Below are 14,121 nucleotides of genomic sequence, written 5' to 3' on the forward strand. Positions count from 1 at the left end.
AGACACAAAACGACTACAAAGAGAAACAAAATGACTACAAAGAGACACAAAATGACTACAAAGAGAAACAAAACGACTACAAAGAGAAACAAAACGACTACAAAGAGACACAAAACCACTATAAAGAGACAAAACGGCTACAAAGAGAAACAAAACGACTACGAAGAGACACAAAACAACTATAAAGAGACAAAATGGCTACAAAGAGAAACAAAACAACTACAAAGAGACAAAACGGCTACAAAGTGATCAATTGATCGCTGATGGATTGATGAATAGAGATCTATTGATCGCTAATGGATCGAGGAACAAGTGAAACGTGGGGACCTGGTCTGGGACCCGGTCTGGGACCCGGTCTGGGCTCCTAGCGGCCCTGTGGGAGTCCGCCAGCCTCCAGCTGAGAAACTGAAGGAAGCAGCAGGAAGGAAAGGAAAGTGTTTAAAACGGCTCATTTCACTAAAGCGGGGGGCGGTGGAGCCATCATCATCATCATCATCATCATCATCAGTCACCCCCCCCCCTCTACAGACGTCAGCCGGCTGTATAAAAGAGCCGCTCTCTCACGGGACAGACCCAGAAGATCCTGAGACCTACAGACCTGCAGACCCACAGACAGACAGACAGACAGGTGATGAAGATGATGAAGATGGGCTCCTCCTCGCGCCTCCTGCTGCTCCTCCTCTCCCTCAGCGCCTCCTTCAGCTGCGTCTCCGCCGCGCAGAGAGACTCCAAACTACAGCTGCTGCTGCACCGGACCCCCATGCTGGGAGACAGACAGGTGAGACCAGGACCAGAGACCAGGACCAGAGACCAGGACCAGAGACCAGGACCTGAGACCTGAGACCAGAGACCAGGACCTGAGACCAGAGACCAGGACCAGAGACCTGAGACCAGAGACCAGGACCAGAGACCAGGACCTGAGACCTGAGACCTGAGACCAGGACCTGAGACCAGAGACCAGGACCAGAGACCAGGACCAGAGACCTGAGACCAGAGACCAGGACCAGAGACCAGGACCTGAGACCTGAGACCAGGACCTGAGACCAGAGACCAGGACCTGAGACCAGGACCTGAGACCAGAGACCAGAGACCAGGACCTGAGACCAGAGACCAGGACCAGAGACCAGAGACCAGGACCAGATACCTGAGACCAGGACCAGAGACCAGGACCTGAGACCTGAGACCTGAGACCTGAGACCTGAGACTTGAGACCAGGACCAGAGACCAGGACCAGAGACCAGGACCTGAGACCAGGACCTGAGACCTGAGACCTGAGACCAGGACCTGAGACCAGGACCTGAGACCTGAGACCTGAGACCTGAGACCAGGACCAGAGACCAGGACCAGAGACCAGGACCAGAGACCAGGACCATAGACCAGGACCATAGACCAGGACCATAGACCAGGACCAGAGACCAGGACCTGAGACCAGAGACCTGAGACCAGAGACCAGGACCTGAGAGCAGGACCAGAGACCAGGACCTGAGAGCAGGACCAGAGACCAGGACCTGAGACCAGGACCAGAGACCAGGACCAGAGACCAGGACCTGAGACCAGGACCAGAGACCAGGACCAGAGACCAGAGACCTGAGACCAGAGACCAGGACCTGAGAGCAGGACCAGAAACCAGGACCTGAGACCAGGACCAGAGACCAGGACCTGAGACCAGGACCAGAGACCAGGACCTGAGAGCAGGACCTGAGACCTGAGACCTAAGAGCAGGACCAGAGACCAGGACCAGGACCTGAGACCTGAGACCTGAGACCAGGACCAGAGACCTGAGACCAGGACCTGAGACCTGAGACCTGAGACCAGGACCAGAGACCTGAGACCTGAGACCTGAGACCTGAGAGCAGGACCTGAGACCAGGACCAGAGACCAGGACCAGAGACCAGGACCAGAGACCAGGACCTGACAACAGGACCTGACAACAGGACCAGAGACCAGGACCAGAGAGCAGGACCAGGACTGTTTTGTTATTTGAATGTTTTCAGTGTTTTGATAATTTGTTTCTATATCAGATGAATATACAGAACATATGATTTGACGTCAGTCAGTAGGAAGTGAACATATTAAATATTTAAGATGATAAATTGGGATTTAATAATTAAAATATATTTATTTTAAATACCTTTCTTTTAATGATGTTGACTTCAAGTTATTTCAGTTCATTTGTTGTTTAACTTAATCTAACACTTTAAATGTATTATATTTATAATCTTTGTATCTTCTATTTTTATCTGTTTTGTCTTTCTTGTATATTTTATGTTATCCTTTATCCTTTATATTTTATATTATATATGTTATCCTTTATATTTTATCCTTCATATTTTACATTTATATATTTTTTAATATTTTTAATATTTATATTTTATCCTTTATATTTTATATTTGATCCTTTATCCTTTATATTTTATATTTTACATTTTACAATTTATCTTAGAACTAAAACATTTTTCTTTTTGTTCTTTCTGTAAAAAAAGGACGATAATTCAATATTTCCACTTTTTATTAATTTGGAAAGCATGATATGAAACCATTTTGATTCATATTATATTTTCATGATTCATATTTATCTGTAAAAATGACTCCATTAAATAATGAATATATTGTTCAATAAAACAAAGTTCTGAACAAAGAAATTCAGTTAACTGTTATTGATCAATACTTACTATTAATAATTAAGGTTCAGTTTAATTAAAATTGTTTATTTGCATTTATTTGGGTCATATGTTCTGATGTTAAATAATTCTGTCCAACATTAATATCAAAGAGTCTTGTATTCACTTTTAAACATGATACAAAAACGTCAAATCTTACATGGAACGTGCTGCTTCCAAATATTTTTCTAAAAATAAAAAACATATGGATATATATGTCATATATATGTTAAAAAGGATGTACCAATAAAGACATTTAACATTTGTAAACGTTTTTAAACGTCAACATTTCTAAATTTTAATATAAATCAGGAGCATGGATAAAAATAAAGCAATTCAAATGATGTTTTTGTTTTGTTTAATATTAACATTGTTTCTGTATTTTTAGGACACCTTGACTTTCTTGAATTTTTTATTTACTTTTTAATATTGTCACATTGTTGTTTATTTTTAAGGCTGTGGTTTTACACTTCTTAATTATGGTTTAAGTTATTAATGTCCCGCGCCTCTCTCTGGTTCTCAGGACGTGTCCCGCGCCTCGCTGGTGGAGCTGCTCCTGTCGGACCTCCTGGAGAACGAGGTTCTGGAGGAGCAGAACCGCCCTCTGGCTGAAGGAGAAGCCCAAGACCTCCACGTGGATCTGGAACGAGCCGCCGGGCCGCTGCTCGCCCCCCGGGAGAGGAAAGCCGGCTGCAAGAACTTCTTCTGGAAGACCTTCACTTCCTGCTGAGAGCCTCCTCCTCCTCCTCCTCCTCTTCCTCCTCCTCTTCCTCCTCCTCTTGCTCCTCCTCTTCCTCCTCCTCTTCCTCCTGTACAGAAACCGTGTGGATCCGACTCTCAATAGTTTGGACGAATTGCTGAGATTTTTCTGAGCGGATTCTTTCTGAATGTAACGATGAAACTATTTTTAATTGTCGGTTTGAATAAAATCAATTTGAGACAAACGCTGGCTGGTGTCTGCTCTTCATCATAGTGAAGCTCATCATCATCAAGCTCTTCCTCATGAATCTAAAGAGTTAAAGAGTGAAAGTGTTAAAGATATAAAGAGTTCAAGAGCTAAAGAGTACAGAGATGAAGTAAAGAGTTAATTAAGAGTTAAAGAGTAACGAGTTAATTAAGAGTGAAAGAGTAAAGTGTAAAAAGTTAAAGAGCAAAAGAGTTAGTGTTAAAGAGTTAAAGAGTAAAGAGTAAAGCCTTAAAGAGTAAATAATTAAGAGTTAAAGAGTTAACAGTTAACAGTTAAAGTAAAAGTAAAGAGTTAAATAGTTAAAGAGTTAAAGAGTTAACAGTTAAAGTAAAAGTAAAGAGTTAAAGAGTTAAGAGTTAAAGTAAAAGTAAAGAGTTAAAGAGTTAAGAGTTAAAGTAAAAGTAAAGAGTTAAATAGTTAAAGAGTTAAAGAGTTAAGAGTTAAAGTAAAAGTAAAGAGTTAAAGAGTTAAAGAGTTAAGAGTTAAAGTAAAAGTAAAGAGTTAAAGAGTTAAAGAGTTAAAGAGTTAAGAGTTAAAGTAAAAGTAAAGAGTTAAAGAGTGAAAAATTAAAGTAAAAGTAAAGAGTTAAAGAGTTAAAGAGTTAAAGAGTTAAAAGTTAAAGTAAAAGTAAAGAGTTAAAGAGTTAAAGAGTTAAAGAGTTAAAGTAAAATTAAAGAGTTAAAGAGTTAGAGTTAAAAGTTAAAGTAAAATTAAAGAGTTAAAGAGTTAAAAGTTAAAGTAAAATTAAAGAGTTAAAGAGTTAAAAGTTAAAGTAAAAGTAAAGAGTTAAAGAGTTAAGAGTTAAAGTAAAAGTAAAGAGTTAAAGAGTTAAAGAGTTAAAGAGTTAAAGTAAAATTAAAGAGTTAAAGAGTTAGAGTTAAAAGTTAAAGTAAAATTAAAGAGTTAAAGAGTTAAAAGTTAAAGTAAAAGTAAAGAGTTAAAGAGTTAAAGAGTTAAAGAGTTAAAGTAAAATTAAAGAGTTAAAGAGTTAGAGTTAAAAGTTAAAGTAAAATTAAAGAGTTAAAGAGTTAAAAGTTAAAGTAAAAGTAAAGAGTTAAAGAGTTAAGAGTTAAAGTAAAAGTAAAGAGTTAAAGAGTTAAAGAGTAAATAGTTAAAGAGTAAAAGAGCCTCTGTGAGGCCACAGGGCGCTGGTCACCTGACCTCACGTTGTCAGAGGAACAAACAAACACATCAACAGGTCGTCTGGATGCAGAGTCTTTGTATGTGTTCCTGCAGCTTCAGAACAAAAAACCTTATAAGGACTAAGGACTAAGGATTTAGGATTTAGGATTTAGGACTATTTTAGGACTAAAGGATAAGGACTAAGGATTAAGGAATAAGGACTAAGGACTAAGGGATAAGGACTAAGGACTAAGAGATAAGGACTAAGGGATCAGGACTAAGGGATAAGGACTAAGGATTAAGGGATAAGGACTAAGGACTAAGGGATCAGGACTAAGGGATAAGGACAAAGGACTAATTGATCAGGACTAAGGATTAAGGGATAAGGACTAAGGGATCAGGACTATGGGATAAGGACTAAGGGATAAGGGATAAGGATTAAGGGATAAGGACTAAGGACTAAGGGATCAGGACTAAGGGATAAGGACGAAGGACTAATTGATCAGGACTAAGGATTAAGGGATAAGGACTAAGGACTAAGGGATCAGGACTATGGGATAAGGACTAAGGATGAAGGGATAAGGACTAAGGACTAAGGAATCAGGACAAAGGGATAAGGACTAAGGATTAAGGGATCAGGACTAAGGATTAAGGAATCAGGACTGAGGGATAAGGACTAAGGACTAAGGGATAAGGACAAATGACTAAGGGATAAGGACGAAGGGATAAGGACTAAGGAGGTGTGTGTGTGTGTGTGTGTGTGTGTGTGTGTGTGTGTGTGTGTGTGTGTGTGTGAGTGTGTGTGTGTGTGTGTGTGTGTGTGTGTGTGTGTGTGTGTGTGTGCGTGGGTGTGTGTGTGTGTGTGTGTGTGTGTGTGTGTGTGCGTGGGTGGGTGTGTGTGTGTGTGTGTGTGTGTGTGTGTGTGTGAGTGTGTGTGTGTGTGTGTGTGTGTGTGTGTGTGTGTGTGTGTGTGTGTGTGTGCGTGGGTGGGTGTGTGTGTGTGTGTGTGTGTGTGTGTGTGTGCGTGGGTGGGTGTGTGTGTGTGTGGGGGGGGGGGGGGGGTAGCAGCTGCTGCAGTCAGATTAGCAGCTCTTTTCATTCATTAACTCTTTGTTAAGAAAAGCTTTCAGGAATTAAACCTTAATGAGAGCTGATGATTGACAGCTGAGACACACACACACACACAGACACACACACACACACAGACGTTCAGTCGAAAGTAGCATACAAGTACAACATCAAGGCTGCAGGTTGAGATGGATCTGGGTCTATCCACGGTGAACTGAGGTCATGAGGACCAGGACTAGACTGAGACTATTCAGGACCAGGACTAGACTGAGACTATTCAGGACCAGGACTAGACTGAGACTGCTTCAGGACCTGGTAAAGGATCCTTCAGTCTGGTTTTGATTGCAGTACTTGGAGTATTTCCACAGTGTGTAGAAGTACTTGTACTGCAGGTATACGTGTACTTCCTGTTGTGATCTGCAGGTGCAGCAGTGATGACACTTGACTCGTCAGTCACATCCTCTTAATGAACAGGAAGCTGTTCAGCGTTTCTAAACGCTTCAATAAACTCTAATGAGCTTTAATTACAGCTGTGTGTGTGTGTGTGTGTGTGTGTGTGTGTGTGTGTGTGTGTGTGTGTGTGTGTGTGTGTGTGTGTGTGTGTGTGTGTGTGTGTGTGTGTGTGTGTTATCCGGGGTCGGGTCTCGGTGGCAGCAGGTCCATCAGGCCGACCCAGGCTTCCCTCTCACTGCAACACTTTCCAGCTCATTCTGGGACCCCGAGGCGTTCCAAGGCCAGCCGGGAGATATGATCCCTCCAGCGTGTCCTCGGTCTTCCCCGGGGTCTCCTACCAGTTGGACGTGCCCTACATTAACGTGGGCCGAATACTTAGTCTAATTGTCAGTTGACAATTAGACTAAGTATTCGGCCCACGTTAATGTAGTCGAATTGTCATTTTGTAAGGAATCAATAATCCTTATAATTCAAAAAAAGACAATTCAACAGTCTTTTAATTCAAATTAATTTCTTTAAAACCACTTAGAGATGTGGATTCTTTTCCTAAATTAAGAGGGGCTTCTCAACATACATACCCTCAAATCTGGGGCCACAAGCTGCAAGTTAAAGGGTCCAAACACGGGTCCAAAGTGTAAAAAGTGACGAAAATAACCATATATTTGTGCTTTTTTTTTTTTACCAATGTAAGAATGTCCATGATATCTCAAAGGTAAGTGATTGGCTGGACTCTGTCTGATTTACAACTTTTTTTCCTTTCCAGAGCCCTGGTGATCTAAGTCCCAGGCCCCTGGTTATCTAAGACCCTCAGAGCCCTGGTGATCTAAGTCCCAGGCCCCTGGTTATCTAAGACCCTCAGAGCCCTGGTGATCTAAGTCCCAGGCCCCTGGTTATCTAAGACCCAGACCAGGTCTGCTAAGTCTGGTCCTACAGGGGCTCCTGATGACTCAGCTGTACCCAGACAAGGAGCACTAAGTCTGGGTAAAGGTCTGAGACATGCATGGGAGTCCTGTTCACTTTGGTGGGACCCGGACCAGGTCTGCCAAGTACCTCATAAAGGTCTTGGTCCTACAGGGGCTCCTGATGACTCAGCTGTACCCAGACAAGGAGCACTTAGTCTGGGTACAGGTCTGGACCTGCACGGGGGTCCTTATCACTTTGGTGGGACCCGGACCAGGTCTGCTAAGTCCGTTATAAAGGTCTTGGACCTCCAGGGGGGTCTCATTGACTCAGCTGTACCCAGCCAAGGATACCATCCAGTCTGGTAGCGATAGGGGGGCTTCTCAACATAGATAGCATCCAATCTGGGACCGATAGCTGTAGTTGACATCTGGAAAAGCTACACAATGAGACATAGATATCTCGAATCAACGTTAAATGGCGAACATTTTGGACCCAATACCTCAGGAACAATTTAAAAAACACACACTTGGACTTTGCCACGTGTGGCCGAATTTTCAATAAGGAATCAATGATCCTTATAATTCAAAAAATGACAATTCGACTACGTTAACATGGGCCGAATACTTACTAGTCTAATTGTCAGTGGCAATTGACAATTAGACTAAGTATTCGGCCCATGTTAATGTAGTCTAATTGTCATTTTGTAAGGAATCAGTAATCCTTATAATTCATAAAAAAGACAATTCAACAGTCTTTTAATTCAAATTAATTACTTTAAAACCACTTAGAGATGTGGATTTTCCTAAATTAAGAGGGGCTTCTCAACATACATACCGTCAAATTTGGGGCCAAAAGCTGCAAGTTAAGGCCTCCAAAACAGTCACAACTGTTCTTTTTAAAGGTGTGGCCACTATCAAATGGGTTCCAACCATGTACTTTATACCACTCTAGCCCTTAGCCACGCTGCGTGGGAGTGGTTTAAAAACCCCAAAAACACCCAAATTCACACTTTCAAAGGTGAAAAACTCCCTTAGAAAAAGGTCCAAACTGCTTGAAACTTGGTGGGAACATTGCTCTGGAAGCCTTAAATGACATACTAAAAGCACAAGTCTGCAGACCCTCTAGAAAAATAACTTCCGGTAGCAGAATGCTAGCTAGCTAAAACCAGTAGAGCATGTGACAATTAGACTAACTATTTTTCCCATGTTAATGTAGTTGAATTGTCATTTTTGAATTATAAGGATACTTGAGTCCTTACTCAAATTTAGTTCAATTGTCAGTTGAGAAATCTTGAGACCAGTCTTTTAATTCAGAATAATTACTTTACATGAACTTAGAGATGTGCATTCTTTTCCTATTCAAAGAGGGGCTTCTCAACATTCATCCCCTGAAATCTGGGGCGAAACGCTACAAGGCAAGACCCCCTAATACAGGCCCAAAGTGTGACATTTGACCCCAATTCCCTTATATTTTGTTAATGTAAAAATTGCAATAATTCCCTAAATATTAGTATTTAAACTCCCATTTTTCTCACAGACACTCAGGACAGTGCCTACAATGAGGCCATGAGGTGAAATCTCCTCTAAAACATTCACAAGAAGGAATTGGCCGGGTACCAAACTCCAAAAATTATGCCAATTGTCAATGGCAAAATCTTGAAAAAAGTCTTTTAATTCAAATTAATTACTTTAAAACCACTTAGAGATGTGCATTATCTTCCTATTCAAAGAGGGGCTTCTCAACATACAGAGTCTCAAATCTGGGGCCAAAAGCTGCAAGTTAAGGGCCTGAACCCGACCCTAACGATGTTGCCCTTTGATCTTTTTTGACAAGTGCAAAAATGGCCATAATCCTCTAAATATTAATATCTAAACTCCCGTTTTTCTCACAGACACTCAGGACAGGGCCTACAATGAGATCATGGGGTGAAATCCCCTTAAAAACAACCAAAAGGCTTAATTGGCAGCATAAAATCCAAGATTTGGAGAGGGTCTAGGACTTAACGAACCTGAGACCACCTGAAGAGTCTGGGCCGATCGGGGCTTTTTTTGTTCTGAACGTGCTAGAGCTTAGCTTTCTTTTTGAGGTTGTAGCCACTCCCAAATGGAGTCCAACCATGCCGGATGTGGCTTCGTAACCGTTAGCAACGCTGCCTGGGAGTGGCTTAAAGAACCCCCAAAAACACCAATTTCACTCCTTCAAAGGTTCATATCTCCTCAGAGAAAGATTGAAAGTGCTTGAAACTGGATGGGTCCTGGAAGCCCTGAATAGGATTCTAAAAGCACAAGTCTCTAGACCCTCTAGAAAGCTAACTTCCGGTAGTAGCATGCTAGCTACTTAAAACCAACTGGCCCCAGTAGAGCATCCTCTGATGTCTACCATACTCTAGTTTTGTGCAAAAAAGTGATTTTAAAGTGTTTCAAGTGCACCCAGGAAAATGTCACTCGAGTCGAGAAAGGCCTCTGAAAGGCCTTTTTCAAAAAATGCACTTTTGAAAATGACCCAATTGTCTGGAAATGACCCATTTGTCACAGACAGGGACAATTAGACTAACTATTTTGCCCATGTTAATGTAGTCGAATTGTCATTTTTGAATTACAAGGATTCTTGATTCCTTACTCAAAATGAGCTCAATCGTCACAAATGGTCCCATACGGCAGTCAATTTTAAGAATGGTCATAATATCTCATAGATTAGTTCTAAAGACTCCAGATTTTGCACAGACACTCTGCAAGGGGCCTACAATGAGGTCGTGGGGTTGATATTGTTCAGTTTGAAGGTCATTTTTTTCTAAACATGTCAGAGCTTAGCTTTCTTTTTCAGGTTGTAGCCACTCCCAAATGGGGCCCAACCATGTCATTTATACCACGCTAGCCCTTAGCATCGCTGCGTGGGAGTGGTTTAAAAAAAACCAAAACACCCAAATTCACACATTCAAAGGTCAAAAGCTCCCTTAGAAAAAGTTCCAAAGTGCTTGAAACTTGGTGGAACAATTGCCCTGGATGCCTTAAATGACATACTAAAAGCACACGTATGTAGACCCTATAGAAAGCTAACTTCCGGTAGCAGCATGCTAGCTAGTTAAAACCAACTGATCCTTGAAGAGAGTCCTCTGTTGTCCACCGTACCTGATTTAAAATATTAGTTTGGAATAATAACAAATTTCCAACCTTTTCAAGCTTTTCAAGGTCATTCAAGGTCATTCAAGGACTTTCAAGGTCATTCAAGGACTTTCAAGGACTTTCAGATGATTTGAGGAATATTTGTTCCAATTGGCACAAATGGCCCTAAACGTCACAATGCACTCCCACATTTGCATGAAACAAAATACTTTAGTCCTATTGTCAGTATAGTTCCAATCTGTCACAGAATCAATTATTTGTAAAATGTCGCCCCCCGCAGGATTTCGTAGTTCAACACACCTTCATGCCCCATTTGTCATCCGTGTGGCCATTTGTCAGTTTTGTTCCCAATCGGCGCCATGTTAATGTGTTCCATTTGTCACATTTTCCCAATTGTCAAATATCGAAGACACCGTGTCACATTTTTGACAATTAGCACTCGGCGCAATGCAAAACGGCTGACAATTAGCACATATTTTGGCCAGTTCCCTTGTAGGCCCTGCTTTCCCTTCCTGAGCCGTCGGATGCTTTGCCAGAACTTCCTTGAGGCCAACAGGAAGCCCTTCTCCATGGCCTCCCCGAACTCCTCCCATGCCTAAGGTTTAGCATCCGCGACAACCACATACCATCGCATCGCAGTATATATATTATATATTATGTATATACACTATGTATATATAGACAGTATATACTATGTATTATGTTTATACACTACGTATATATAGACAGTATATACTATGTATTATGTTTATACACTATGTATTTTATATATAGACAGTATATACTATGTGATATGTATATACACTATGTATTTTATATATAGACAGTATATACTATGCATTATGTATACATACAATGTATTATGTATATACACTATGTATTTTATACATATAAACAGTATATACTATGTATTATGTATATACACTATGCATTTTATATATATAGACAATATATACTATGCATTATGTATACATACAATGTATTATATATATACACTATGTATTATATATACAGTATATACTATGCATTATGTATACAAACTATGTATTCTGTATATATACTATGTATTGTGTATATATACTATGTATTTTATATATAGACAGTATATACTATGTATTATGTATGCATACTATGTATTATGTATATACACTATGTATTATATATACAGTATATACTATGCATTATGTATACATACTATGTATTCTGTATATATACTATGTATTATGTATATACACTATGTATTTTATATATATAGACAGTATATACTATGCTATTATGTATACATACTATGTATTATGTATATAAACTATGTATTTTATATATATAGACTATGTATTTTTTATATATATATATATATATATATATATATATATATACTATGTATTATGTATATACCCTATGTATTATGTATATAAACTATGTATTTTATATATACTATGTATTATGTATATAGACTATGTATTTTATATATATACTATGTATTATGTATATACCCTATGTATTATGTATATAAACTATGTATTTTATATATATACTATGTATTATGTATATAAACTATGTATTTTATATATACTATGTATTATGTATATGAACTATGTATTTTATATATATACTATGTATTATGTATATCAACTATGTATTATATATATAAACTATGTATTATGTATGTATAAACTATGTATTATGTATATATAAACTATGTATTATGTATGTATAAAATATGTATTATGTATGTATAAACTATGTATTATGTATATATAAACTATGTATTATATATGTATAAACTATGTATTATGTATATAAACTATGTATTATGGTCTTCTCCCATTAACTCTCCTGTAGTCTGTAGTTTTCCCCCTGAGGCATTAATATAGTATTTAGTATCTTCATAACTTGGTATAGTATAATAAAGATCGGTATAGTAGTATAAGGTGCAATGTAATTGTAATAGTAGTACTACTAAGACAGTATAGTGAAGTATACAAAGTATATCATATAATATATGATTATCCTGGTCCTGGTCCTGTTCCTGGTCCTTATCCTGGTCCTGGTCTTTATCCTTATCCTGGTCCTTATCCTGGTCCTGGTCCTGGTCCTTATCCTGGTCCTGGTCCTTATCCTGGTCCTGGTCCTTATCCTGGTCCTTATCCTGGTCCTGGTCCTTATCCTGGTCCTTATCCTGGTCCTGGTCCTGGTCCTAATCCTGGTCCTGGTCCTGGTCTTGGTCCTGGTCCTAGTCCTGGTCCTGGTCCTTATCCTGGTCCTGGTTCAGGCCCTGGTCCTGGTCCTTGTCCTGGTCCTTGTCCTTATCCTGGTCCTAGTCTTGGTCCTTATCCTGGTCCTTATCCTGGTCCTGGTCCTGGTCCTGGTCCTAATCCTGGTCATGGTCCTGGTCCTGGTCCTAGTCCTGGTCCTGGTCCTTATCCTGGTCCTGGTTCAGGCCCTGGTCCTGGTCCTTGTCCTGGTCCTTGTCCTTATCCTGGTCCTAGTCTTGGTCCTTATCCTGGTCCGCATCCAGGTCCTGGTCCTGGTCCTGGTCCTAGTCCTTATCCTGGTCCTGGTCCTTATCCTGGTCCTTATCCTGGTCCTGGTCCTGGTCCTGGTTCAGGTCCTGGCCCTGGTCCTGGTCCTTATCCTGGTCCTTATCCTGGTCCTGGTCCTTATCCTGGTCCTGGTCCTGGTCCTTATCCTGCTCCTAGTCCTGGTCCTGGTCCTTATCCTGGTCCTGGTCCTTATCCTGGTCCTGGTCCTGGTCTTGGTCCTGGTCCTTATCCTGGTCCTGGTCCTTATCCTGGTCCTGGTTCAGGTCCTGGTCCTTATCCTGGTCCTTGTCCTGGTCCTTGTCCAGGTCCTGGTCCTGGTCCTAGTCCTGGTCCTGGTCCTGGTGCGGGTCCTGGTCCTGGTCCATGATCTCAGTCCGCCATCTGCTGGACATCAAAACACTAAGCCTGAAGCTCCGCCCACAACCACCTGACCAATCACAGCCCAGGAAGCTGCTGACATCTTAAATGTCAGTTTTACTTTATTGTATTTCATATATCCCCCAAAATATGGCAGTAAAATAATGTATAAATTATAGTAAATATTTTGAAAGAAAATATAAATGTATATCTTTAAAATATAAATAAACGTGATCATTTACTGTTTTTATTAAATTATTTTTAATTATTATTATTAATTTTTATTAAAAATTATTTATTTTTTTATTATAAGATATTAGTAAAGCATAGTAAAGAAAATATCAGTGCATATCCTAAAATATAAATAAACGTGATCATTTACTGTTTTTATTAAATTATTTTACTGTTTATCATTTGTGTTGCTTATAAATCTTCCAGATGAATGGATGTCCTATTATTATTATTATTATTATTATTAAGAACTGGTTTCACTGGTTTCAGGTGTGCTGTGTGTTTGAGACCAGCAGGAGGCGCCGTGAGTCCACACTTCATCAAAATTAGCTTTTATAATATATTTTTTCATATTTTCAGACTTTTTTAAACGCCTGTTTCATGTTTACAAACTTTTCTGTTTTTGTCTAAAAACTCTTATTTTTAAAAGTCCAATATTTAACTCTGAGGTTGTGAAGTAGAAGTACACAGAAGTATGTGTCCCTGCAGACTGAGACCAGTGGAACCAGTGGAACCAGTGGAACCAGTGGAACCATCTCCTCAGCTTCACGTTCCTCTCCTGAGGTTCTTTGAAGAAACTGTATTGTTTCCACTTCCTGTTTCCTGCTTTGAGTTGATGATCATTAATGATTTTATGTGTTTTCATATCTTTGTTATTATTATTATTATTATTATTACTATTATTATTATTAATA

At 39.8% G+C, this 14,121-nt stretch overlaps 1 protein-coding gene across 1 annotated transcript; it reads left to right on the plus strand.

The window, feature by feature from the left end:
• Nucleotides 1–640: 640 nt before the first annotated feature.
• On the plus strand, nucleotides 641–3,390 carry sst1.1 (somatostatin 1, tandem duplicate 1; the record flags this gene model as incomplete). Its single annotated transcript, XM_079225119.1, has 2 exons — nucleotides 641–778; nucleotides 3,184–3,390. 2 exons carry the CDS (start codon nucleotides 641–643, stop codon nucleotides 3,388–3,390), a joined length of 345 nt encoding a protein of 114 aa, XP_079081245.1.
• Between the last annotated feature and the right edge of the window lie 10,731 nt (nucleotides 3,391–14,121).

Source organism: Taurulus bubalis, assembly GCF_910589615.1.
Source record: "Taurulus bubalis genome assembly, chromosome: 10".
Classification (NCBI taxonomy): domain Eukaryota; kingdom Metazoa; phylum Chordata; class Actinopteri; order Perciformes; family Cottidae; genus Taurulus; species Taurulus bubalis.